Below are 22,847 nucleotides of genomic sequence, written 5' to 3'. Positions count from 1 at the left end.
ACAATGTGTAAAACAAAACAGTTGAAGAAATCAACCAACCACCTCACTCTTCAGCGCCATGCGCGCGTCGATCGCGAGCGCGCTCAAGCGCGCGTCATCTCAACGAACGCGTCGTCCAAGCTCGTCGCGATCGCGCGCGCGCGAACGCGTCACGCGATGCGCTGCGCTCGACGAAACAAAAGATTCTTTTGCACCAGAGACGGAAGAGTCCGAAGATGTTTCCTTCGACGACGACGCTTTGATCGACGAATCCGAGGATACGGGAGTGCGATCGTTACCGTTCGTGAACCCATCGGCTTTTGTGGACGCGGCGTCGCTGGAGAAGGCGCTGGGAGCGCTTCGGAGGGCGACGAGCGCGCTGGAGGCGAACGCGGCGGCGGCGTGGTTGGATCGAGCGGCGGGCGATACAAAGCGGCGAGCGGCGGCGGCGCGAGAGGCGGCGATGGCGTTCGTGGAAGCGAGAAAAGAGTGGTCGGAGGTGCCGGTGGAGGTGGTGAGACGAGCACAGAGCGCGCTCGCGAGCACGGCGGCGAGTCGCGGGGACATTGGGTGGTTAGCGGCGGAGGCAGCGGAGACAGCCGTGGACGGTGGGGACGCGTTCGACGCGCGTCTGCGTGACGTCGTAAACGGCAAACGATTGTTGAGCGATGACTACGCGTACTTGCTCGTGCCAGGGCTTTTCGGAAGTTATTACCCCGCGTACTATACAGACGTTCGAGACGTGTTCCGCGACAGAGGCGTGGATTGTAGGATCTCTCGCTTGGTCGATGGCGAAGGTCGAGTCGAGTCGAACGCCGCGGCTTTGGCACGGGAGATCAAAGATGTGTACGACGAGACTGGGAAGAGGGTTATCGTGATCGGTCACAGCAAGGGTGGTGTCGACGCGGGTGCGGCGCTCGCGCTGCACAAACTCGAGGACTTTGTCCGCGGTCTCATCTGCATGCAGAGCCCTTTTGGGGGATCGCCGATAGCCACAGATTTACTCTGTGAGCCGCTCATAGAGTCATTTACAACAGTGTTGGAGACATTCGTCAGCGCTCCGAAGGGTACGGGTGCGAAATTGATCGAACCAATCCGAGACTTGACGTACGCAGAACGTCGATTGTTCCTCGCAAAACACCCGATTCCAAAGGTATTTCCCGTCGTCACATTCGCGACGGCGACGAAGAGCGCTGCGGCTGGTCTGTTCCCGTCCGCGAGCTACGTCTTGAGTCGCTATGGCGAGCTCTCGGACGGATTGGTGTGCGTACGAGACACACAAATTCCGAATGCTGTCTTCGTCACCGCCGACTTTGAAAACGACCACGCCGACTGCGTGTTCCCCATCGAGCACCCAGACGACATGATCGAGCGTCACGCTCGCGAGCAGGCTGAGAACCTCGCCCTTCGCCAGGCTCTTGGGTTCTCCGACCCAGCGCGCGTCGGCCCTACGCTCCCGCCGCCCGTCGGCCCAGCCATCGTTCGCGCTCAGCGCGCATTAAACTCCGCGCTCCCAGAGCGTCTCAAGAACTCCTTCGCGAGCGCAGATTACCACGAAGCACTCGTGGGCGTCCTTCTCACCCACCCGCACCTCTCTCTTGACTAGTCTCAGCAATTCATTGTTCGCGTCGACGCGCGTCTCTCCATACGAACAGCATTTCTTTCTTCACCATCCGTCACTTCACCCCACGCCGCGTCGCGCGACGATTCACGCTGCATGTCGACCCCAACGTCCGCCGCGTTGACCCATCTAAAACAACGCAGAGCCAAGCTCGAGGCGGACGAGGCCGAGATCGAGCGTCAGGTGTACGATTTAGAAACTTCATTGTTGACCGATCACAGCTCGGGCGGGAACGTGCTGAGAGGTTTCGAACAAGCGCTCGCGCAAGGGAAGCAGCATCAACAGAGGAAGACGAAGCCTTTCAAGACGGAGGAGCGGTTGTTCAGCGTCTCGAGCGTGTCGTCGCAGGTGGTCGGAGAACTGCAGGCGGAGGCGGACGCGGTGCGGACGACGGCGAGCGGACGCATGGCGAAACCGCCGTCTACGTTCGGCGTGGGGAGGACGTGAGGACGTGAGAGATGATGTAATCGTGTAATAAAAGGTGTTAGGATCGCTAGGTTGAAAGAATGGTTGCTCAGAGTGAGATGAGGTTGGCGGAATCGTTGCTCGTCGCGGGCGGAGGCGCGACGGGCGCCTTGGAGGCGACCGAGCCGCCGAACATCTTCTCGCGAATCAAAGGCGTGTTCTGCTCGTACGCGATGCGCAGACGAGCATCCAGGGTGTTGTCACACACGATTTGTCCCGTGGAATTCGCAACTTCGACGCCGCCCGAGCACGCGGGCGCAGCGGGAAGTCTCGTCGATTCGTCAAGCGTCACCGACACGCCCACCAACTCCGCCGCCGCGGCGACGGTCGACTCGCGCACCACCGCCGCGTCGCTCTCCCGACATCGCACGATCACATTTTTATCGCCCAATTTTTTCGCCCCCTGTACGATCAACGCTCGCAACAAATCCTTGTATCGCCTGGCGTCCCCGCTCACCTCTCCGAGGCGTCTTCGAGCATCCTCCAGCACCGTCTCCATCGCCTCCTCCCTCGCCGCCAAAACTCTCAAGCGCATCGCGTTCCTCGACGTTGACGCCTCGATCTTCTTCGCCGTATCCACCGTCGTCTCCTTTCGCTCGTATTCCTTCGCGATCTTCACTTTTTCTCCGTCCACCAACGCGAGCTTTTCAATGTTGAACTCTTCCTCAGCCGCGATGGCGATCTCGCGCGCCTTCTCGCTCGCCTCTTGCTTGATGAACTGCACCATCTGTGACGGTGGTAAAATCACACGGGGTAAGGAACGATGCGGTCAGTCCGAGGTCGCGACGCGACGGAAACGGCGCGCGCGTCGCGCGACGAAACGAGGACTCAATCTCGAATGAAAACTTTGGATCGACCGAATCTTCGTGGAAACACCTCCGGTGGCGCTCTCCGGTCGAACGAACGCGACCGAGGACGCGTGTGAGGCGACGGGAGGCGTACCTGGTTGATTTGTTTGTCCACGTCTGCCTGATTCATGGCGAATGATCGTGGACGACGTGGAATGTGGACTCGCGAGGCGGAGGCGGGCGTGTTCGGCGAGGTTACATTGAAAACGAGCACGCACGAGGCTATGGGCGCGGCGATCAGCGCCAGACCTGATCACCGAAAAATTTAAGCGCGGGTACACCACGAATCTCCATGTCGAAGAGCGGGGCCTCGGTTCGATTGAGCGAACGCAAGCCGGCGTCTTCGTCGCACATTTGGAGCGCGCGCGACTGGTCCTTCTCCTTGATGCTGCAAAAGTTGACCGCCGCCTGCGCCGCTCGCAGAGCTCTGGCGTTGGCATCGACGAATTTTTGCGCCGCCTCGGCGTCGTCGCCGGATAATCTCGCAGTGAGCACGTCCTGCGCGTCGCGCGCCTCCGCTGCGGCGGCTTTAAAATCGTCCACATTCACCTTGAGCACCTGATTGACGATCAGTCGCGTGCACGGCACATCTTCATCGCGTAAGCTCTGGAGCAACCTCCCCGACTCGCTCACCCCTAAAACCGTGGGAATGGTGACGATTATGAATTCCGTCGTTTCCTTGTTTCGAAACAGCGATCGAACCTCCTTGACCTGCGCCTTGAGCTTTTCAAGCTTCTCCACTGCGTCGTCCTGTTTATCCTCACCCACGCCAAAGATCCCCTTCACCGCGTCTGTGGCGCTCGTGAGCTTTTGTCTCAATCGAACAATCTTCCCGATCGACGCGTCTAAGAAATCCGGAAGCGACAGCAACCTCAGAGTGTGCCCGGTCGGCGCCGTATCGAACACGATGCGCGTGAATTTACTAAATTTTTCATCCTTCGTGAACTGTAACACCTTCGCGATCGCGATCGCCTCGTCCAAACCAGGAGGCGGCGTGTCCAAGAGCTCACCGAGCTTTAAATCCGCGATGGAGTCCGCGAACCCTCCTAACCCGACGGAACTCATGAAGTCTCTCGCGCCCGCCGACATGTCCGTCTTTTGCGCAAACTGCGTGAACTCCGCCTTGGCGCTCTCCGGATCGATCTCCAGCGCGTACAGCATCCCATCCGTATCGTTCACCTCGATCGGTTGCCCCCCCTTGACGTTCTGCGCCAGAGAATCACTCAACGAGTGCGCCGGATCCGTGCTCACCACCAGCGTCTTGTGCCCGCTCGCCGCGAACTTCACCGCGAGCGAGGACGACAGCGACGTCTTCCCGACCCCACCCTTTCCTCCAACCATGTAGTACTTCCGTTCGCGTCCGGCGATCATCACATCGATCCCCGGATCCACCGACGCGCGCGCGCGATGATTCTGATTCCTTCGCGACGTCATCGACGCGTCGTCGCGCTTCATCCGCCGCGACGTCCACCGTCTCGCGCCCGAGCCCGTCCCCGCGGGCGCCCGCGCGCGCGTCCACGCCCGCGCCGTGGACATCGTCGACGCCGAGATCGAGACCGAGACCGCGTCGCGCGTTGGCGCCTCGAGCGCGCGCGATGTCGGCTCGCGCGCGCGCGCGAGTCCCTCTACACGAGTCACGACTCGCCGAATGACATATCCCGACGCCCCGACGGCGACACCGGCGCACCGCGAGATATCGCGGCGACGACGGATGGGGACGACGTGCGCGGCGTGCGCGCGTCGTCGCGCGACGGTGTACTGCGCCGCGGATGGTGGGTAAATCGTGACATCGGCCGCGGGCGTCGTGGGCGGGAAACGCGCGACGGGCGCGCGCGACGGGCGATCGGCGTCGCGCTGACGTGGAAATGCGCGCGCGCGAATCGGGCGCGCGCGGGGGGAACGGGCGACGCGCGCGAGGCGTCGCTGGGGGTGCGCGAGCGGTGAAAACTCGGGGACTGATATCGCGCGCGCGTTCGATCGAGCAGACTGCGCGCTGTGCGCGGCGTGCGATGCGAGCGTGCACTCGGCGAATTCGGTGCGTGCCGGAGGGCGTGCGTGGGCCTAACGAACCGGCGGTGGTTGGAAATCGAGGACGCGGCGCGCGCGCGCGAACGGTGACGAGACGGGTGCACGTGATGAAAGGCATTACTGCGCGCGAACGAAGACTGACGTCGAGGCGAACGCGCAGGTCGCGGCGAGACACAAGAGGGTACCGATCGAGGAGCGCGAGGACACGGACGGTAACGCGCACGAGAGGAACTCCGCCGGGAGCGACACGGCGCGTTACGAACAAAGGCGGTCGTTCGATCGTGACGTTGAGATGTCGTACGTGAGACGGACGAAGGGAGACTCGGTGAACAGCGTGCACGCCGACGAGTGGGATGTGGCTGAATTTTTAAATCTCGACGAGCTCGAGCATGGGAGACGGGTGAATCTCGAACCACGGAATCCGAGGGATTCAAGCAACAGCGATACGATATTACAGGACGATCCGCTCGGTTCATTGCTGGACATGGACGCTAGGGACGTCTCAGAGTTTTCGTTTCACCAGGCCGACGTCGCGTCCATCTCCGCGGCATTGAACACCGTTTACAGCGAGTCCAGAGGAGAGAACCGAACGGATGGTGGCGACGATGGAGGTGAACTGAATCTAGCGTTCACTCGAGCGCACGCAAGGGATCATTTCGCGCCGAAACCGTCACCCCTCGGACAGGGAACGCCTGCATTACAGTACGCCGGTTGCGCCAACATTCCGCAGAATCCAAAGGTACAGGTTCCGGGAGATTTCTTCCACGGCGTGCCAAAACGAGTGGTGAGCAAGGAGCGACAGGCACAGCTGGATAGATACCGGGCCAAGCGCGAGCGCCGTCTGCTCGGTTTGAATAAGCAGACTGTCCGCTACGATGGCCGGCAGAAGCTCGCGAACGCTCGAGTTCGAGTGAAGGGTCGATTCGTTAAGGTCAGTCCTGAAGAAAAACGGGCGGTGATTAAATCTTATCAAAGTTGTCCAGACCTCTCGGCGATGGTCGATAGTGCTTCAACCGAAAAGCGCTCGATATTTGCGGACGACTCAGTGAAGTGGTCCAGGCGAGCTTTCGGCAGAAGCTCGGATGATTCTGCGACGTCGATAGACGAGTACGCGATGAATCGTTTGGATACGGTATCTACGATCGAGTCGCGCGATAAAGGCATAGAAAAATTGGAACCACACGTCTTGAACGGACTGCGAAGAGGCTTGGGCCAAACGCGACACAGCCAATCGGAGATATGTCTCTACGAGTTGGCTGGAGTGTAGAGCAGTGCCCTGTACAGCTCGAGTCGAACTTGGAACTTCCAGGAGCCGTTTGCTCCCGTTATCTGTATACAAAAGTGCGCTGTACAGCAACTTCACCGTCTCGTCAACGAACGGTTGAAACATCCAGAATATTTAGAATATTTAACGACACTGCTCGCTCGCGAAATTTTCAAGTGTGAAGTGTGTGTAACATATATTACAGTGCAGTTTCGCATCGTGCCGATCGATCCACGATTCATCGCTTAATCATCGCTTCGATCGCACGTCCGCCATGTACTCGGCGTTGCGCTCGCGGCGCTCAGCTCGAAGTCCCTCCACGTCCGCACGCAGCGTATCCTCGACATCCGCGCTCCACACCAACGCAGCTGCACCCACGCCCGCCGCCGCGACGTGCTTCCACGGCTCTGCGCATCGAAGAAAAGGTCTCAACGGTCAGTCTCGAGCGGTGTTTTCGTCACGATCGCGCTTGACGGCGACGCGAGCGACGCGAGAGCGAGCAACCCTAGTGTGATCGCTCGCAAAAGATGAAAACGCGCTGAACGACGGTCAACGACGCACGGGCAAAGGCGGGAACTTTTCTGAGACCGTTGGCGAAGGCGGCGATGCCGATCCCGGAGACGGCACCGAAGGCGGCGGTGAAGGCGGAAGCGCCCATGACCAGCGCGCTTCACGCTGTGAGGACAAGGTGGGCGTCGAGCGAGACAAGAATGCGATGAGTGAGGGGACGAAGCGAGGGACGAAAATAAAGGGATGAGATGAAACGAATGATTAAAGTTCAAATCGAGAGCGACGTCATCGCGGTCTGACGGTCAGGACATCCTTATCGGCAATGCCGGCTTCGGCGAGCGACATCGAAGCGTCAGAGAGAGCACGTGGAGGAAACGCGACGGCGAGGCAGTTCACGGTGACATCTACGAGCGCCTTGGCTTTGATGAATCGCTCGAGATCGGAGACAGTGGCCGAATCGACGAATCGTCGCGTCATTCGATCGCCACTTGGGAGCCGAAATGCGAGCAATACTACGCCTTCGCCAACATCCGGCTCGTCCTCTATCGGCGTTGTATCTTCCTCAAAACTTCGTTTAGTGCTGGTGCGATCTTCTGCCAAACTTGCCGCGATCGCCGCTTCCGTGGCCGCGTCTACTCGGTCCACGTTTTCTAAGCTTGCTGCAATCGCGCGTTCCAATGCGTCTCCAGAGTCATTGAAACCAGCGCCCGCGTCCGCCAAGCTCGCCGCTATAGCTGCGTCAAGATCAGCATCGGCGTCGTTGGTGGTGATATCTACATTCCGTTGCCTGTGATCGTTCATGCTCGCCTCGAGCGCGGCTTTTAACTCGGGATCGTCTTCGCCGGTGACGTCCACGACATCCGGCACGACCAACGTCTTCGCCCCCTCTCCAATCGCCCGCAACGCCTTCTCCGCCGCCAGCCTCGTTCGCCCTGAAGCCTGCGCCGCGTCCGCCTCGGCACTCAACGCAATCGCTTCCTCCTCCGTGAACCACTTTCCGTATGTCGTCGTCGACCCTCGCTGCTCGTCCGTTATCGGCACGCCCTCCAAATCTCTCACCACGAACACCGACCAGCCCTCGCCCTTGAGCTGATCGAGGAACGCCTCGAGATAAAACTCCCCAATCTTCCTCGGCGCCCTCTTGATCGAGTTCAGATCCCACCACGTCGAGTCCACTCTTCGCAAGGCGAACCAGTGCTCGGACAGGTTGCACAAAAATCCTCTCTCCAAGTCCGGCCGCATCTCACGCTCCTTCGGCGACGTGATCGGGCGCATGACGAGTCCGTAAATCGACAGAGCGCTCTCTAAGACCTGGACGCTGAAGTTTCCGTCGCGCGAGACGTTCTCTGATTGCTCGTTCGCTCTCGACGAGGTCGTTGCGACTTCTTCGCTCAGTAAGACGCGCTCCTTAGCGTCGAGGGCCTGGGCGATCTCGGCTAAGTCACCCGGGGCGAAGGCGCCGTGTTGGAGCAAGGCGTTTAGGGCGTGAACGCCGCAGAGACGCTCGGATTGAGTCTCAAAGTAAATCATCTCCACGATGCCCGCGAGCGCGCGAGTGAGGCGAGTAAGACTGTCGAGGGGGAGTTCGGATTCGGACGACGATGCGGCTGCGTTTTCGAATTTGCCGATTACAACGTAGTGTACATATCATCCGCGTCGGCGGGCGGCGAGTTTATCCTCGGCGGCTTGCGCGGCGGCTCGGAATTTTTTGGCCTCTGCTTTGCGAGCTTGGATGGACGCCGAACTCGGGAAGAAACCCTCTGGAGCGACGATGGGGACGCCGTCTGCGGCGTGACGGACAATTCTCCCATCCACCTCCACCTCTTCGGTCTTTCGGTGTGGATCTGTGACGTCGCGTTTGGCGACCGCCGCGCGCGCGATGGCGAGCGGCACCGGCCTCGAAGTCGTGATAGTCCTCGTCACCTCGAGGTTCTGTCCGAGACCCTCGACGAATCTGCGATTTCGACGGTCTTGGGCGGGCCAATCAAGCGTGGGAAACATTGCGCGGAGCCAACTGTCTCGATTTTGCTCACTGATATCTTGCGCAGAGTCAAGCGGCGTGGACTCGAGCTGTTGCACCGCGTCTTGGCCAGCCTTGATGTGCGTCGCCCACTCGTCTCGCACGTTCTTGATTAAACCCTTGAGCACCACCTTGTCCCGCTCTCCTAATATTTTATCAAGATTCGTCGCGTACGTCACCGCCAACTCCCTCGGCGTCTTCCCCCTGGACACGGGAAGTCCCTGCGCGTACGCCGCGATGTCCTCCAAGTCCTCGCCGTCCACCGCCGGGGAGTACCCGAAGAGGTAATCGAGCACCTTTTGAATCGGTCGTGGATGCGAGCGCACCGCGTAAAAGCAAAACTTAACCACACCGGTGACGGACTCGTCGGTGGGATCCGGAACCGCCTCCACGTGCACGTTCGCCGGTAGCGGCGGCGGCGGCACCTCGGAGCCCGCCTCCAACGCCGCCGCCTCCAACGCCGCGTGCTTTCGTAGCCTCTGTTGCTCCTCCTTCGGCGTCTCCATCAAAAACCAAGGCTCATGCGGGACCTGACGCTGCTTATCCAATCGTTCTCGCGCCTCATGTCGCCCCGCGAGGTCCATCTCTTGCGCTCGTCTCCTCGCGCTCCGCAGCTCGCTCTCCGCCCGTCTGCGCACCTCCAGCGTCACCGCCGCGACAATCTTTTCGTGTAATTTCTTCGCGAAAACCGCCCGCTGAAAAGCGCCCTGCGCGCTATCCTCCGTCGCGGTTCCTCTCCACCCCCCGCTCGCCGCGTGCGACGCCAACGCCCGCGTCTTCGCCTCCATCGCCGCGTCCGTCGCCGCGTCCGTCGCCGCGCGCACCGCATTCTCGTCGATCGCCATCACCCCCCCCCGGGTCTCCCGCGTCAGCGTCTTCACCCCAGCGCGTTCAAAAACCCTACCCAAAGACACCTCCCCCATCGCTCGCACCACCGCCGCCTCGAGCGAGCTCGACGCCCCCGGAAGCTCCCGCACGAACGTCCCCGCGCCCGCCGTCCCATCCATCCAAGCATCGTCCACCCCAGGCCCGTTCGCCCCTTCGCGCGTCCATGCGTCGGCACCCTCGGCGTCGCCGCCGTCCACCGACCCGTCCGCGTCCTCCACCCGTCGCGCGCGCTCGAGGAACGATCGACGCATCGCCCGCCGATGCCGACGCGATCGTTCGAGCACGCACCGGTCGACGCCACCGGTCGATCGACCGACCGACCGACCACGCGTCGATCGATCGACCACCGATCGATCGATCGATCGCCCACCGGTGCGACCGCGGTCTCGGTCTCGTGGGCGTGCGATGTGGACCTTTGTCCGAGGGATCCCACGCGACGGCGACGCGACGACGGCACGGCGCGCGCGCGCGGTGGACGCGTGGGATGGACGACGCGTGGACGACGACGACGAACGCGCGCGGTGTCGGTGGACGGGCGCTCGCGGAGACGATCGCGAACGCGCGGCGTGGGTATAACCCGTGTGGGGAATACGAACTGGACGTGCGAGGGATGAAGATCGCGGCGATTGAAAATCTCTCCGTCGCGCGCGATCAGTACGATTGTTACGACATGACGGGGAACGAGATCGTGCGGGTGGAGAATTTTCCACCGATGAAGCGGATGCAGACGCTGATGCTCGGTGATAACAGGATCGCTCGGGTGCGGGGGGAGGAACTCGGGCGGGCGGCGCCGCGGCTGCGGAACCTGACGCTGATGAATAATTCGTTGCGGAATCTGGGTGATTTGGACGAGTTGGGGGCGATCAAGAAGTTGACGCATCTTAGCTTGAGCGGGAACCCGGTGTGCGCGAAGGAAAATTACAGGCTGTACGTGATTTATAAGTGCAAGGCGCTGAAGACGTTGGACTTTTGCAAGGTGAAGGCGGCGGAGCGCGAGTTGGCGGAAAAAATGTTCGGGAAGGACGACGGCGCGGCGGCGCGGGCGAAGACGTTCACCCCAGGAGATGGTCTGGACGACGCGAAGGAGAAGGAGCCGGAAGAGGAGGCCAAGCCGAGCGGTCCATCGCCCGAACAGTTGCTCGCATTGAAGGCAAAAATCGCTCAAGCGGAGACGCTTGAAGAAATCGCGCGCCTCGAGAACGCCCTGAAGACCGGGGTCGTTCCCGCGGACTTTGCGATTTAGTTTAGATAGGCACGACCGAGTTGATTGATGATGTTAGCTTGGTTTGTAACATGACTTTTGCTAGCGAAAGAAAGACTGAGAATCACCCCACAGGGCGAACCTGAGTGGTGTCCGCCACCGCGCACATGAAGTCCTGAAGAACTTTTTGCTCGTCCAACTTTTGCGACATGAAGTGCTTGGCGATCTCGTGCGTGAGGGCGGTCTTATCCGAGTCCGTCTCCGCGTTTGGCTCGAGGCCGTACATCTTTTTGTATTTGAGCAGCGTCGTCAGCGTGAGGCGTTCGAAATTCGACATGCAGTTCGGGCGCGCGCTTCTTCGGCGCTCTTGCAACCGCTTCATCGCCGCCGCGGCGGCTTGGCTCGGCGGACCGTTTCCAGGTATACGCGTTGGTCGACGGAGACGCGTCTTCATGTTATCCTTGCTGTCATCGTCGTCGTCGTCGTCGTCGTCCTCGTCGTCGTCGCCGTCCTCCTCCTCCTCCTCGCCATCCTCGCCGTTCTCTATGTCCTCGCCGTCGCCCTCGCCGTCATCGGCGTCCTCACCGTCGCCGTCTTGACTTTCCGGTGCCTCGACCACGGTCAAGGCGTTCCTCTGCAGTCGCACCTCCTGCCCGTTGTCGAGCACGAGCCAGTGCCAACCGCCCAACCCGACAGCCTTCTTCACCACGGCTCGCATTCCGACGAGCTTTCCCTTCGTTCGATTATTCCCACTGATCACAACCTTCGTGCGACGCGGTAAGAGAAGCACATCATCGAACTCCTCCAATCCACTCCCTCGCTCGCCGTCCTCACCGTCGTCGTCGTCATCCTCGCCGTCCTCGCTCGCCCCGCGCGCGCGCTTCTCCCCTCGCGCGACGCCCTCGTCGCTCCCATCATCCCCCGCACCGCGCCCGCCCGTCGCGTCCACCCCCGCGGCGGCGATCAACGCATCGACATCATCACCACCGCGCGCCCCGTTCGCCGCCGCGTCGTCCGCGCCCGCGTCGCGCGTCACGTCGTCCGCCTCCCCCGCGCGATCCGCCATCACGGCGTCGCGTCTTTCCGTCGTCTTCTCCGCGTCCTCCGTCCCCGAGCGCCGTCTCGCGCTCGCGCTCGACCCTCGCGCGCGTTTACTTCCATCCGTCATCGTCCGCGCGTCGCCCGTCGCCGCCGTTCGCGCGCGCGAAGCGGTGCGACGCGTCGACGCGATCGTGCGCGCGCGTGACCGGGACGTCTCCATACTGTGGACGATGTACACCTATATACGGACGAGTCGTCGACGGGTCGGCCGTCGTCTACGTATTGAGGTGTGTATACGCCCATGTGTGACCACACACACGCGACGCGCGCGCGCGTCGACGCCGCACTCGTCGCGCGCGCGCGCGTCGATGCGCCCCGTCGAGGCGTCGCGCGCGATCGCTTTCGCGCGCGTCCGTGGTCGATCGCGCGCGCGCGGGCTCGGGACGCACGCGGACGCACGCGGTGGATTTCAGGCGATGGCGTCCACGATGGGGCGGCGAACGACGACGGCGACGCGGGCGCTCGGTGGGGCCCAGGGCGCGTTCGGCGTCGCCGTCGTCGCCGGCGCGTGGTACGCCGCGATGGTGGTGATGACGCGGACGCGAACGAGGAGCGAGGTGCGGGTGACGGGGGCGGGACGGAGCGCGGCGGCGACGGCGGCGCTGGACGCGTGCGCGGAACTCTTGAATAGAGGGTACGACGCGGTGTCGTGGCTGACGAATCGACACGTGAGTACGATATTGAGCTCGTTGTTGCGGCGAGATTTGGACGTGAAGTATCAGCGGGAGGTGGTGACGATGCCCGACGGGGGACACGCGACGCTGGACTGGCCGCTGAGCGTGGACGGGGACGTCGAAGACGAGGCGTTTGATTCGGGCGTCGAGGGCGATGCGTGCGAGATTGAGCGAAGAGGACCTCCGTACGTGAATCGAGTGTTTGATCAGAGCGCGCTCGTTCGTCGGCGCTTGGCGGCGCACCAGGCGGGGATCGCCGCGGATGCGCCCGTGTTGGTGCTCATGTCGGGCATCGCGGGCGGGTCGCACGACAAGTATTTGAAGCACTTTTTGAAGCGCGCTCGGGCGAGGGGGTTCAGATGTGTGGCGTTCAACTGTCGCGGTACCTCCGAGTCGCCGCTGACGACGCCGCAGTTTTACAGCGCGTCGTACACGGGAGACATCAGGCACGTTGTCAGTACGCTTCACGAGCGCTTTCCAAACGCGCCGCTCTTTGCAATCGGATGGTCGCTGGGGGCGAACATCCTGACCAACTTCCTCGGCGAGGAGGGGGAGAATGCCAAGCTCGATGGTGCGGCGGCGCTGTGTAACCCGTTCGATCTGAACAAGTGCGATACCGCGCTGGAGAGCGGATTCTTTGGGAAAATTTATAGCAGAGCAATGGCGAGCAACATGCGAAAGCTCTTCGCGCCGCACGAGAACCTTTTCGCGGGCTTGCCCAACTATAAACCGGAGCTCGTCAAGGCTGCGAAAACGGTGAGAGATTTCGATGAAGCCATCACACGCGTGACGTTCGGTTTCCCCTCCGTCGACGCGTATTACGAGTACTCCGGGAGTAAGAATCGCATCGCAGACGTGCGCGTCCCGCTGATGGCGGTGCAGGCGCTTGACGATCCCATAGCCGTCGCGGATTCTATCCCGCGCAAGGCGATCGAGAACAACGAGCACATTATTTTACTTGAAACCGAGACTGGCGGACACCTGGCTTGGGAAGCCGGTCCCGAGGCGCCGTTTGGGGCACCTTGGCCCGACGCCGTGGTCATGCGATTCTTCGAGGCGCTTGTGGATGCGAAGCGCGAAACGAAATTCGCTCCGGTGGCGAGTGAGGTGGCGACGCCTATCGACGTCGGCACTTCTCCCGCGCGCTAGTCGTTTTCAACATCATCTCTAGTCATCTAAACCACAATTTACATATTCACCTATGATGATTTTATTTTGCCATTACTCGAGTTGGCGACGTACAAGGAGAGAAGAATTGTGGGAAACGCGATGCCAAAAATCAAGGGCAACGCGAACGTGTGCCATCGCGCATGATGCTCAGCGAGCAAACCCAACGATTTCAGTGGTGGAGATCCAACGAAATGAGAGAGGATGATCGCCCACGCCGGTGGGAGAGCACACAGGATCGTCGTTGCCCACCTCCTTGACCGATGGCCGGCTGGATCACCGCTACAAGCATGGCAGAGCACACATATCGGAGCCAACGCAGATGTGGCGAGTAACGCGAGGGCAAAATTGAAAAAAGTACACGCGCTCATCGTGAAGAGTACCCAAGCGATGCTCACTACCTTAACTCCAACCCATTGTTCTTGCGAAACGAGGATAAAGTCACCGAACGCTCGATTCTTTACCGCAATTCTTCCGTCAACTTCAGTCAAACGCAAAAATACGAACGATGCGACGATCGCAACGCCGGAGACGCCAACTGTGACGGATTCGTGACTCAATCCTATCGCGTTCATCAAGATGCAGCTTTTTCCGACCAGAGCTCCGATCGCAATCGCCAGAGCAAGTCTCGCAAGAGCGACACTCCAGTTGTGCTGCGCTCTCCATTCAACATCCGTCGAAAGATGGCGCGAATCCTCTCCGAAAGTCGCTAGCTTCACCAAGCTGAGTAAAAGACTCACTAGCATCAGCGCTTGCGGCGCGATGTACTCCGCGATGCCGAGGAATTTCTGCGGACCGAGCATGATGTAATAAAAGCAGCTGTGATGCAAGAGCTCGAGCAAATTATTGCACGCTCGAAGTGTCAGCTCCAGTGTCTGCCCGATAACAACGTACGCGTGCGAACCGCGAACGACGTGGTGATCTTCTCGACGAACCGTGGACTCTATGGAGATCGCATCGATCGAGTGTTTCTTGAACGCGGCGTGCACGCCCGTGGGAACACCCTTGGCGGCGCGCCACATGAAGCGCGCCGCCGATTTCGCCACACTCGCACGATCGGACCGACGCTCCCACGCGTTACCTCCCTCCTCTTCCTCCTCCAGGGTTACGGGTAGACGTATTACCCGATTCAATTTCACGACTTCATTGAACATGGTGAACATATCCTGATTCGGATACGCTCCATTCCATCCCTCAAGTTTCACCCGCATCGCCGACACCGCGTCTCCGCCCGACGCATCGAACGCAAACGCTTGCGTGATCGTCCCCGCGCGCTCGAATGCCGTCTCGTCTTCACCTCGAACGTCCGGTGAGTGATATTTCTTCAACCAAGCCATCGCGTTCGCGATCTCCTCACCGTCTCTTCCGTCGACGCACACCCAAATCAAATCCTTTGCCAACCACTCCGCTCTGCCGAGCCGCTCAAACGTTCTCAACGCCGACCCGATCGTCACCGCATCCGCGCTCTCCGCACCCCGACCGATCGTCGTCATAAGCACCAAGCTCTCTCGCCCGTTCCCTCGCGTCGCCCGAGCGATCGCGTGCGCGATGACGCTGCCGCCGACGCCGCGCGTGAGGTAACTCTCAAACCCGCGCGCATCCACGGAATGAACAACCCATCGCATCTTCGCCTCGAAAACGTCGCTCGGCGACGTCAAATTCAGCGCAATGTCGCGGAACGCATCGGCGTACGATTTCGCAACGCTCCCATCGTGCTCATCGAACGTTGCGGGCGAACCGTTCAACAAGAAGGCATTCTCATCGACGAAGACGTTTCGAGCGAGCGAGAGCACGATGAGGGTCGACGCCGCGCCGAGGAGGTAGATAACGACAGCAACGACGCGGTGATGGGCGACGATGAAGTTCGTGACGCGCTTGAGGTGTTTGACGCGCATCGCGCGTCGCGCGTCGCGACGTGAGGCGTTGCTAACACTGATTAATCAGCTCGGCGCGCAAAGTGATGAAAAGGTTACGGCGACTACAATCAAAGCGAAATAAAGTTTAGTACTGCGGCGGTGGGGCGTCTCTTAAGATCCAGAAGCCATCGGTGACCTCGGCCTCTTCGTCGGTCTGAATCGCCAGGAAGTGCACGCCCCCGCACGCGCGCTTGACCTGCTCCCACTCCTTGGCCTCCTTAGTGAGCTCGGGAGTCTTGCGGAAAAAGGCGTACGACCACGAGTCGTTGACTCCAGTCTCGAGTACGATGGAGCTCGTCTGGGCGTCGACAGAGATGCACGCGAGCTCTAAACCCTTGGTCCAACCGGCAGAGCGGCGGCGCGGGACGTGTACACGGCGATACCCGGGATCAGGGTGTCGTCCGGCAAGTTTTCATCGATGTCGAGCAGCGCGCCGAACACCTTGCCGCGCTTGACTTGCTCCGCCTCCTCTCGCACCCCGACGAGCGGGAGGGCTACGAAGGCCCATGACTCCCCTCGCAACGCATCTGGCAGACGCTTCGGCGCCGTCGGCTCGAACGCCATGAGCGGCGGCGCGTTCGCGTCGTACCCTGGATGTTTCTTATACACGCTCTCCACTCGCTCGTCCAGCCAATTCGTCATCGTCTGGCACCGTCTGCTCGCGAGCGCCTCCACGTCCACCTCCGTGCACGCCCGCGTGATGATGGTCTGCATCTGCGCCCGGAAAAACTTAAACCTCCGAGGTTTCTCGCCCTTACTCGCCATCACCCGCTCCAGCGCTCGCGCCAGCTCCACCGAGTTGATGCGGTTGTTCGGAAAGTACTCGGCGTGCTCGAACGAGCGCTCGTCATCCGTCACCAACAGCTCCCACACCTTCTTCCCTCGGTCGTCCCTCAGCGGTCGCGAGCAGAAGTCAATCTGCCAATCCTTCGTCAGCTTCTTCAACGTCGCCGCGGGTTCCTGCGTCGCCGACGCGCGCGTGTGAAGACGACGCGCGGACGTCGGCGTCGATCGAGAAAACGGCGAGACGGCGGCGGGTCTCTCGCGCGCGCGCGTCGACGCTTGACGGTGCGCGACGGTAGAACGGGTTTGGAACGCCGCGACGGAGGTCATCGTTGTCGTTCGAGGTCTCAAATAGGGACGCCGACGACGTGAAACGACGGGGTGTGAAGCGATGCGATGAAGATGTGTGGATAAGAGGGAGGCGTCGCGGGCGTTCGTTGGCATCAAGTGGCATCGAGACGTCGTCGTGGGGCGCACGTAGATCGAGAATCGCGGCGTTTAGAACGAACAAAAGTACACGGCACCGCGGTGCGCGTTATGTTACACGAATCGCTTCGAGTGCGTCCTCGGATCTCCGCGTCGTCAACCCACCATCGAGCGCTTCCGACCTCTGGCGCGAACCTCGGCGAATCTGTTCAACGTCGAGCACCACATCTGTGACGTCTTCTTGTACGCGGCGAGTATATCATCGAATAACACCGTCTGCGACGGATGCGCCGCAGTGATCGCTCGCTCCAACACGTACAGATCCACGCCCTTGTCTTCCGGAAGCTTGCTAGGGTAGCTCAGGCCAAAATCGATGACAACGACTCTCCCGTCTTCATCCCTCACCATCAAATTACTCGTCGTCAGGTCCCCATGAATGATTCCACCGTCGTGTAACTTCGCCACGGCAACGCCGATCTCCTCACCGAACCGCCTCAAGTCCTCTCGCGTCGTCTCTCCGCTCCGCAGCGCCTCCTTTAACGCGCAGCCGCGAATCCGCTCCATGTACACGCACGACTCCTTCGCGTCCACGTGCACGACGTGCGGCGCTAAGACGCCTAGTTTCCGCGCCCGCACCATCGTTCTCGCCTCCGCGCTCAGTCTCGATCGCGTCAGACGCTCGTCGAGCTCACGAAGTCTGTACGTCTTGGCGAATCGCTGCTTGGCGACGCACTCGACGCCGCTCAGTTGAACGTCGTACACGCGCGCCTCGGCGCCTTGCGATCGCGGTTCGATCGACCCATCGCAGGCGCGTAAGAGCGCGAGTAACGCGGGCGTGGGCGCGCACGTCTCCGTCGTCATCGCGCGTCGCACTGCGGGCGGTCGTTTGAACGGGAGCGATGCTCACCGGGCTGTGAGCTCGAAAGATATGAACCGACTCCTCATTCCAGAGCGTGGTGCTCGAGCGACGGCGAGCGAGTGCGACGATGGCGACGCCGATGAAGGGAGCGATGCCGAGCGAAGACACAGAGGCGAACGTTCGCACGCGAGAGCGCGACGCGACGCTGGGAGCGAACCGGACGTGGATCGTTGCGTTGGACTGCGGGAAGACATCCGCGCCGCTGGTGCGGTGGTTGATTCGGAGTCTGACGCAGGAGGGCGACGTCGTTCGGCTCGTGCACGTGATTCCAGGGTACGTATGAGTGATGCGATTCATTCGACAACGCGTACGCTCGAGAGACGCGCGCGATGGATGGAGTGTTCACGCTGCGCGCGTTCTCGTCTCGTCTCGCGCGCAGGACATTTCCAGCCGAGGACTCGGTTTCGATGATGATGGGCGACTTTTACCCCGTGGGTGTGCCAGATGCGAAACAGGTGATTGATCTCGACGCGATTTTGTCCTCGTAAATCCAGGGCCGCCATGCAATACTTGTACCAGAGCACGCCGATGCTGCGACGAGAGATATTCCACGAGGTGACGAGTTTGCCGAGCGCGCATGCGCGACGAAGATAGCTTAATCGTACACTGACCGAACACGCACACTTTTCGAACACGTAACAGGAAGCGGCACAACGAAACGAGGCGATTCAGTGGATTCAGGACCACATTACCTACTTTCTTGAAGAAGCAAAACTCTCGTACGTGATCGACATCGTCCCTTACGATATGCAAACCGGAAGTATCGGCGAGATAATGGTGGAAAAATCTGAACTCATCGACGAAGTCGCCGCGATCGTTCTCGCATCCACGTCGAAAGGACGCATTCGCGAATTTTTCATCGGTTCGGTGTGCAACTACGTGCTTCATCACGCCAAAAAGCCTGTCTTCGTCTACAAACCCACCGCGGAGGACGAGCGATTGGAAGAAGAGCGCGTCAAGACGATGGCGAGGAGCGAGGGAGAAAAGAAAGACACATGAGGATTGTGTCATCATTCTCGCACCGAACTCGTCGCACAAAAAATGAATCGTCGTTACAAGCGTACTACCATGAAATGATGGTTTTGTCTTCTCGAAGCATCGCGACGTTCGCGCTTATCGGTGAAGAAACGACCCTCGTGAAATCAACAAAGAATTTCCGTTTCTCACGTCACTGAGCGCGAATTCGTCGTCGTATCGCGAACGAAACACACTGAAGGATGCCATGGCGTTACTCTGCCGCAGCAGCCTTAGCCGCCGCCAAGATGTCCTCAATCGGCGCGTGATCGCCAAAGTTTCGCTCCTGAAACTGATACTGCACCCCCTTCGATCCCGCCTTCATGACAAAGGATCCACCGAAGATCAAACCCTCGCCGTTGAGGTTGTGTTGGGTCACGCCCGTCTTCTTCGCCTCGCCCGCGTGCTTGTACACGCGTCCGAACGGGTTCAGAAACGCCGTCAGCGATCCCTTTCGAAGCTTTCCACCGCCCACGGCTTTGAAGAACGCTTTGTCTTCGTCCAGGTACAGATGTTCGGGCCAGTAATCTCGCTTAAACTCCTCCACCTCGGCCGGGAGTCCCTCTTTCAGCACGCACGCCAGCGTCACGCCCAGAGCGTCGAGCTCGGGCTTCGCAGCGCGCACCTTCAGGGCCTCCCCGCGACAGAGGATTCATCCCGGTCGCCGCATGACAACCATCACACACGGTTTCTCCCGCCACAGCTCGGACGCGGCGAACGCGGCGGCGCCGTCGGAGAGCGGTAACGGTCGAAGACGAATGTCCTTGACGTCGTCGAACGAGGCGGTTATCTGAACGTGCTTGTCGCCGTACATCGATTCCGCGCTCGAGCTCCCGCACATGCGCGAGGTTTGAGTTACCGCGAGTCCACAAGCGAACGCGGTGGCGACGGGTGCGACGAGTCGACGGGCGAGAGCGCCGCTCAGCATGCACCGCGCGCCGCGCAGTGAGCACCTGCGGGGACGAGCCTCTGTTCGCTAACACGAGCTGACTACAGATCTTCTACCTACGATGACTAGGACGCTATTGATTATGAATACGATACCATCATCACCATCACTACGTTAACTGACCCGAGGCGGTGATGACGACGGCCTCGCGCGTGGTCCCGCTCGCGCTCCCGACGGCTTCGATTTTGCGCGCGACGTCCAAGCCGCTCAAAACCTTCCCGAACACCACGTGCTTCCCATCCAGGTGCGGTGTCGCGTCGAGGGTGATAAAAAATTGACTGTTATTGGTGTTCGCCCCGCTATTTGCCATCGATACCACCCCAGGGCCGTCGTGTGAGAGCGCGAAGGACTCGTCAGGGAACTTGTCTCCGTAGATGGACTCGCCGCCCGTGCCGTTGTGCCTGGTGAAGTCACCGCCCTGAATCATGAACCCAGGAATGACACGGTGAAATGTTGACTGCGCGTAGTGCAGCGCACGCTTGGTCTTGGACGAGAAGCGTTCGCCCGTGCACAGCGCTCTGAAGTTTTCACACGTCTTGGGACACGCCGTTACGTCCAGGGAGATCTCGATTCTTCCGATGGGATTCATACCGATTGCGACGTCCAGAAACACGATCACTGGATCCGGTGGCGTCGACGTCGAGCTCAGGGGCGGCATGTCGTTCGGGGAGGCGTCCACATCTGAGGCGCTTCCTCAGATGAAACGAAACGAAACGAAACGAAACGAAACCTTACTTCTACAAAACTAATCATTCATCCGTCGCGCTGTGTCCACGAGCGATCCGCGCCGACTCACGCCAGAATCCCACCGCCACCCTGCGTCGGCACCTTCGCCTGGCCCTCTGACTCATCCTCTCCCTGCACGCGAATCTTATACTTTTTCCGCAGCGCCTCGAGCTCCGCCTCCTTCACCGCGCACTGCTCCTTGATCGCGTCGATCGCTCGCTGTAAGTTGCTCGCGTTCGTCTCCACCGCCGGGATCACCTCTCCAACCGTGCGCTCGACCAGGACCCCACCCACGGAGCGAAAGCACCTCCGCGTCGGCTCTAACCCGCGCACGTTGGTCAACACGTTGACGTGCTCTCGCAGGCTCACGCCGAGCTCTGCGATCTTTTGTCTCGCCGCGTTCGTCTCACGGGACAGCGAGGTGAAGTACTCGATCACCTCGCGCTCGTTCGCGAACGCGTGCGCGTCGGCGCCATCGGCGGCGGCCATCGCGGACGTCGCCCGCGCGCGCGTCGGGAAATCGACGCGGGCGCGGCGGGACACCGGGGTCGGGGCGTGGACGCAGCTTTCCACGCATACCCGTAACATTTGCGACACCAACGTGTACGGATTGACCGTGAACCACGCACGTGACTTCCACACCGTATTCCACGACGTATACATCGATGTGGCGCAGTGGAAGCGCGTTGGGCCCATAACCCAAAGGTCACAAGATCGAAACTTGTCATCGATAGCTATTTTGCGAGTACTCAGTATTTAATTAAGCCCATCGAGAAATTTTTTTGTTTTATTTCCGAATCAATAGGTCCCGAATCACCGATTGCGAGCGAAACCGTTTCGATTCAAAGGCACCTGCGGCGTCGCCACGACTCGACCGCTGAGTCCATCGAGAGCTCGGCTCGGCGCGATTGCGACGCGTTTCCGACGCGTTTTCCCCCGGCGTCGACGCGTCGGTCGCGCCCGCGCCTCGCGCCGTCGTCCCGCGCGTCGTCGACGATGTCCGAGCGCGCGACGCGGTCCGTGGTCGTCGTCAAGGTCGGTACCTCGAGCCTGCTCAAGCCCGAGGACGGGTGCTTGCATCTCTCGCAACTGTGCTCGCTGTGCGAAACGGTGAGCGATTTACATCGCGCCGGCCACGCGGTGGTCCTCGTGAGCAGCGGCGCGGTGGGCGCGGGAATGGTGAAGATGGGAATAAAACCCGGACCGACGAAACCGACGTTGGCGCGGAAGCAAGCGTTGGCGGCGATCGGGCAACCGCACTTGATGAGGTATTACGAAGACGTGTTCGGCTCGCTCGGGGTGAAGTGCGCGCAGGTGTTGTTGACGCTCGATAATCTATCAAATAGGACGCAATACGGCAAGGCGAAGCGAACGTTCGAGCAATTATTTGAACTCGGGGTCGTTCCCGTCGTGAACGAGAACGACACCGTGGCGGTGGAGGAACTGCGGTTCGGCGATAACGACACGCTGAGCGCGCAGGTGGCGGCGCTCGTCGACGCGCAATATCTCTTCTTGCTCACCGATGTCGATGGTTTGTACACGGCGAATCCGAACACGAATCCAGAGGCGAAGAAAATTCCAATCGTCGAGGATATCAACGCTTTGCAGGTGGACGTGGATTCCGGGGCGGGATCGAACGTGGGCACCGGCGGGATGGTGACAAAGCTCACCGCGGCGCGCATCGCGAGCGCGGCGGGATGTCAAACAATAATTTGTTTAGCCTCCACCATCGTGGAGGTTCTTAAGGGCAGCGCGGGAGTAGGAACGAAATTTTTAGCGGCGAAGAAGAGCGCCAGAGGGAAGAAGCGATGGATATTAACCGTCCCGATTAAGGGCGAGGTGAAGGTGGACGACGAGGGCGCCAAGGCGGTGCTCAACGGAATGGCCCTGGCGGTATCAAAGTGCGTCGCCGTCGACGGAACGTTCGGTGTGCAAGAAGCGGTGCGTATTGTGGACGAAAATGGTCTCGAACTCGCTCGAGGACTGTCGAATTACACCGTCACAGCGATGCGTGAGCTGTTGAAGCGTCCGCCTCGAAGCGACGATGACTGGGACGACGACGAGTTCGAGCTCGACGGCCCTCCAGAGTTGGTACACGCGAATAACGTGTGCGTCACCAACGTTGAGACGCTCGCGAAATCATTCGTCCTCAAAAACGTCGGGTACGGATCGATGATCATGGAGGGGAGTTCCAGTGAAAACGAAGACTCGTGAGCGAATAGGACGCTCTGTTGTAACGGCAAGCACGAGCGACGAACTTCATATCTTGACGCCTCGATGTCGACGCGCGTGGCGACGGCGTCGACGACGGCCGCGCTTCGACGGTCGTCCGCTCCACACGCACCTCG

General features: G+C 60.5%; 19 protein-coding genes across 19 annotated transcripts; 8 read left to right on the top strand and 11 right to left on the bottom strand.

The window, feature by feature from the left end:
- Window positions 1–58: 58 nt before the first annotated feature.
- Window positions 59–1,585, top strand: OT_ostta09g01550 (GPI inositol-deacylase PGAP1-like; the record flags this gene model as incomplete). The annotated part of the gene is made up of 1 exon (XM_022983322.1): window positions 59–1,585. One exon carries the CDS (start codon window positions 59–61, stop codon window positions 1,583–1,585), a length of 1,527 nt encoding a protein of 508 aa, XP_022839599.1.
- A 111-nt stretch (window positions 1,586–1,696) lies between these two features.
- OT_ostta09g01540 (Histone H4 acetyltransferase, NuA4 complex, Eaf6) lies at window positions 1,697–2,047 on the top strand (the record flags this gene model as incomplete). The annotated part of the gene is made up of 1 exon (XM_022983321.1): window positions 1,697–2,047. One exon carries the CDS (start codon window positions 1,697–1,699, stop codon window positions 2,045–2,047), a length of 351 nt encoding a protein of 116 aa, XP_022839598.1.
- Window positions 2,048–2,114: 67 nt separating this feature from the next.
- On the bottom strand, window positions 2,115–3,043 carry OT_ostta09g01530 (ATPase, V1/A1 complex, subunit E; the record flags this gene model as incomplete). The annotated part of the gene is made up of 2 exons (XM_022983320.1): window positions 2,115–2,792; window positions 3,008–3,043. 2 exons carry the CDS (start codon window positions 3,041–3,043, stop codon window positions 2,115–2,117), a joined length of 714 nt encoding a protein of 237 aa, XP_022839597.1.
- A 107-nt stretch (window positions 3,044–3,150) lies between these two features.
- On the bottom strand, window positions 3,151–4,449 carry OT_ostta09g01520 (P-loop containing nucleoside triphosphate hydrolase; the record flags this gene model as incomplete). The annotated part of the gene is made up of 1 exon (XM_022983319.1): window positions 3,151–4,449. One exon carries the CDS (start codon window positions 4,447–4,449, stop codon window positions 3,151–3,153), a length of 1,299 nt encoding a protein of 432 aa, XP_022839596.1.
- A 175-nt stretch (window positions 4,450–4,624) lies between these two features.
- Window positions 4,625–6,208, top strand: OT_ostta09g01510 (Zinc finger, B-box; the record flags this gene model as incomplete). Its single annotated transcript, XM_003081093.1, has 3 exons — window positions 4,625–4,685; window positions 4,899–4,948; window positions 5,102–6,208. The coding sequence occupies 3 exons, from the start codon at window positions 4,625–4,627 to the stop codon at window positions 6,206–6,208; spliced, it is 1,218 nt and encodes a 405-aa protein (XP_003081141.1).
- A 246-nt stretch (window positions 6,209–6,454) lies between these two features.
- OT_ostta09g01500 (unnamed product) lies at window positions 6,455–6,863 on the bottom strand (the record flags this gene model as incomplete). The annotated part of the gene is made up of 2 exons (XM_022983318.1): window positions 6,455–6,612; window positions 6,767–6,863. The coding sequence occupies 2 exons, from the start codon at window positions 6,861–6,863 to the stop codon at window positions 6,455–6,457; spliced, it is 255 nt and encodes an 84-aa protein (XP_022839595.1).
- Window positions 6,864–7,000: 137 nt separating this feature from the next.
- Window positions 7,001–8,245, bottom strand: OT_ostta09g01495 (Ubiquitin interacting motif; the record flags this gene model as incomplete). The annotated part of the gene is made up of 1 exon (XM_022983317.1): window positions 7,001–8,245. The coding sequence occupies one exon, from the start codon at window positions 8,243–8,245 to the stop codon at window positions 7,001–7,003; it is 1,245 nt and encodes a 414-aa protein (XP_022839594.1).
- A 117-nt stretch (window positions 8,246–8,362) lies between these two features.
- OT_ostta09g01490 (Ubiquitin interacting motif) lies at window positions 8,363–9,874 on the bottom strand (the record flags this gene model as incomplete). The annotated part of the gene is made up of 1 exon (XM_003081090.2): window positions 8,363–9,874. The coding sequence occupies one exon, from the start codon at window positions 9,872–9,874 to the stop codon at window positions 8,363–8,365; it is 1,512 nt and encodes a 503-aa protein (XP_003081138.2).
- Window positions 9,875–10,107: 233 nt separating this feature from the next.
- On the top strand, window positions 10,108–10,866 carry OT_ostta09g01480 (Leucine-rich repeat; the record flags this gene model as incomplete). The annotated part of the gene is made up of 1 exon (XM_003081089.1): window positions 10,108–10,866. One exon carries the CDS (start codon window positions 10,108–10,110, stop codon window positions 10,864–10,866), a length of 759 nt encoding a protein of 252 aa, XP_003081137.1.
- An 82-nt stretch (window positions 10,867–10,948) lies between these two features.
- On the bottom strand, window positions 10,949–11,890 carry OT_ostta09g01470 (Histone deacetylase complex subunit SAP30, Sin3 binding domain; the record flags this gene model as incomplete). The annotated part of the gene is made up of 1 exon (XM_022983316.1): window positions 10,949–11,890. The coding sequence occupies one exon, from the start codon at window positions 11,888–11,890 to the stop codon at window positions 10,949–10,951; it is 942 nt and encodes a 313-aa protein (XP_022839593.1).
- Window positions 11,891–12,095: 205 nt separating this feature from the next.
- On the top strand, window positions 12,096–13,748 carry OT_ostta09g01460 (unnamed product; the record flags this gene model as incomplete). The annotated part of the gene is made up of 1 exon (XM_003081087.1): window positions 12,096–13,748. One exon carries the CDS (start codon window positions 12,096–12,098, stop codon window positions 13,746–13,748), a length of 1,653 nt encoding a protein of 550 aa, XP_003081135.1.
- A 50-nt stretch (window positions 13,749–13,798) lies between these two features.
- OT_ostta09g01450 (Gaa1-like, GPI transamidase component) lies at window positions 13,799–15,661 on the bottom strand (the record flags this gene model as incomplete). The annotated part of the gene is made up of 1 exon (XM_003081086.2): window positions 13,799–15,661. The coding sequence occupies one exon, from the start codon at window positions 15,659–15,661 to the stop codon at window positions 13,799–13,801; it is 1,863 nt and encodes a 620-aa protein (XP_003081134.2).
- Window positions 15,662–15,767: 106 nt separating this feature from the next.
- OT_ostta09g01440 (Protein of unknown function DUF1092) lies at window positions 15,768–16,795 on the bottom strand (the record flags this gene model as incomplete). The annotated part of the gene is made up of 2 exons (XM_022983315.1): window positions 15,768–16,007; window positions 16,040–16,795. The coding sequence occupies 2 exons, from the start codon at window positions 16,793–16,795 to the stop codon at window positions 15,768–15,770; spliced, it is 996 nt and encodes a 331-aa protein (XP_022839592.1).
- Window positions 16,796–17,047: 252 nt separating this feature from the next.
- On the bottom strand, window positions 17,048–17,752 carry OT_ostta09g01430 (Tyrosine-protein kinase, active site; the record flags this gene model as incomplete). The annotated part of the gene is made up of 1 exon (XM_003081084.1): window positions 17,048–17,752. One exon carries the CDS (start codon window positions 17,750–17,752, stop codon window positions 17,048–17,050), a length of 705 nt encoding a protein of 234 aa, XP_003081132.1.
- A 125-nt stretch (window positions 17,753–17,877) lies between these two features.
- OT_ostta09g01420 (unnamed product) lies at window positions 17,878–18,093 on the top strand (the record flags this gene model as incomplete). Its single annotated transcript, XM_022983314.1, has 1 exon — window positions 17,878–18,093. The coding sequence occupies one exon, from the start codon at window positions 17,878–17,880 to the stop codon at window positions 18,091–18,093; it is 216 nt and encodes a 71-aa protein (XP_022839591.1).
- A 46-nt stretch (window positions 18,094–18,139) lies between these two features.
- OT_ostta09g01410 (Rossmann-like alpha/beta/alpha sandwich fold) lies at window positions 18,140–18,809 on the top strand (the record flags this gene model as incomplete). The annotated part of the gene is made up of 2 exons (XM_022983313.1): window positions 18,140–18,265; window positions 18,453–18,809. 2 exons carry the CDS (start codon window positions 18,140–18,142, stop codon window positions 18,807–18,809), a joined length of 483 nt encoding a protein of 160 aa, XP_022839590.1.
- Window positions 18,810–19,882: 1,073 nt separating this feature from the next.
- OT_ostta09g01380 (Cyclophilin-type peptidyl-prolyl cis-trans isomerase, conserved site) lies at window positions 19,883–20,431 on the bottom strand (the record flags this gene model as incomplete). The annotated part of the gene is made up of 1 exon (XM_003081081.1): window positions 19,883–20,431. The coding sequence occupies one exon, from the start codon at window positions 20,429–20,431 to the stop codon at window positions 19,883–19,885; it is 549 nt and encodes a 182-aa protein (XP_003081129.1).
- A 134-nt stretch (window positions 20,432–20,565) lies between these two features.
- Window positions 20,566–20,988, bottom strand: OT_ostta09g01370 (Prefoldin subunit 2; the record flags this gene model as incomplete). The annotated part of the gene is made up of 1 exon (XM_003081080.2): window positions 20,566–20,988. One exon carries the CDS (start codon window positions 20,986–20,988, stop codon window positions 20,566–20,568), a length of 423 nt encoding a protein of 140 aa, XP_003081128.2.
- Window positions 20,989–21,495: 507 nt separating this feature from the next.
- Window positions 21,496–22,713, top strand: OT_ostta09g01360 (Glutamate 5-kinase; the record flags this gene model as incomplete). Its single annotated transcript, XM_003081079.2, has 1 exon — window positions 21,496–22,713. The coding sequence occupies one exon, from the start codon at window positions 21,496–21,498 to the stop codon at window positions 22,711–22,713; it is 1,218 nt and encodes a 405-aa protein (XP_003081127.2).
- Window positions 22,714–22,847: the final 134 nt, after the last annotated feature.

This window comes from Ostreococcus tauri, assembly GCF_000214015.3.
Source record: "Ostreococcus tauri WGS project CAID00000000 data, contig chromosome 09, whole genome shotgun sequence".
Taxonomy (NCBI): Eukaryota; Viridiplantae; Chlorophyta; class Mamiellophyceae; order Mamiellales; family Bathycoccaceae; genus Ostreococcus; species Ostreococcus tauri.
Note: the sequence above shows the minus strand (reverse complement) of the source record. Positions and strands in the feature narration are given on the sequence as shown.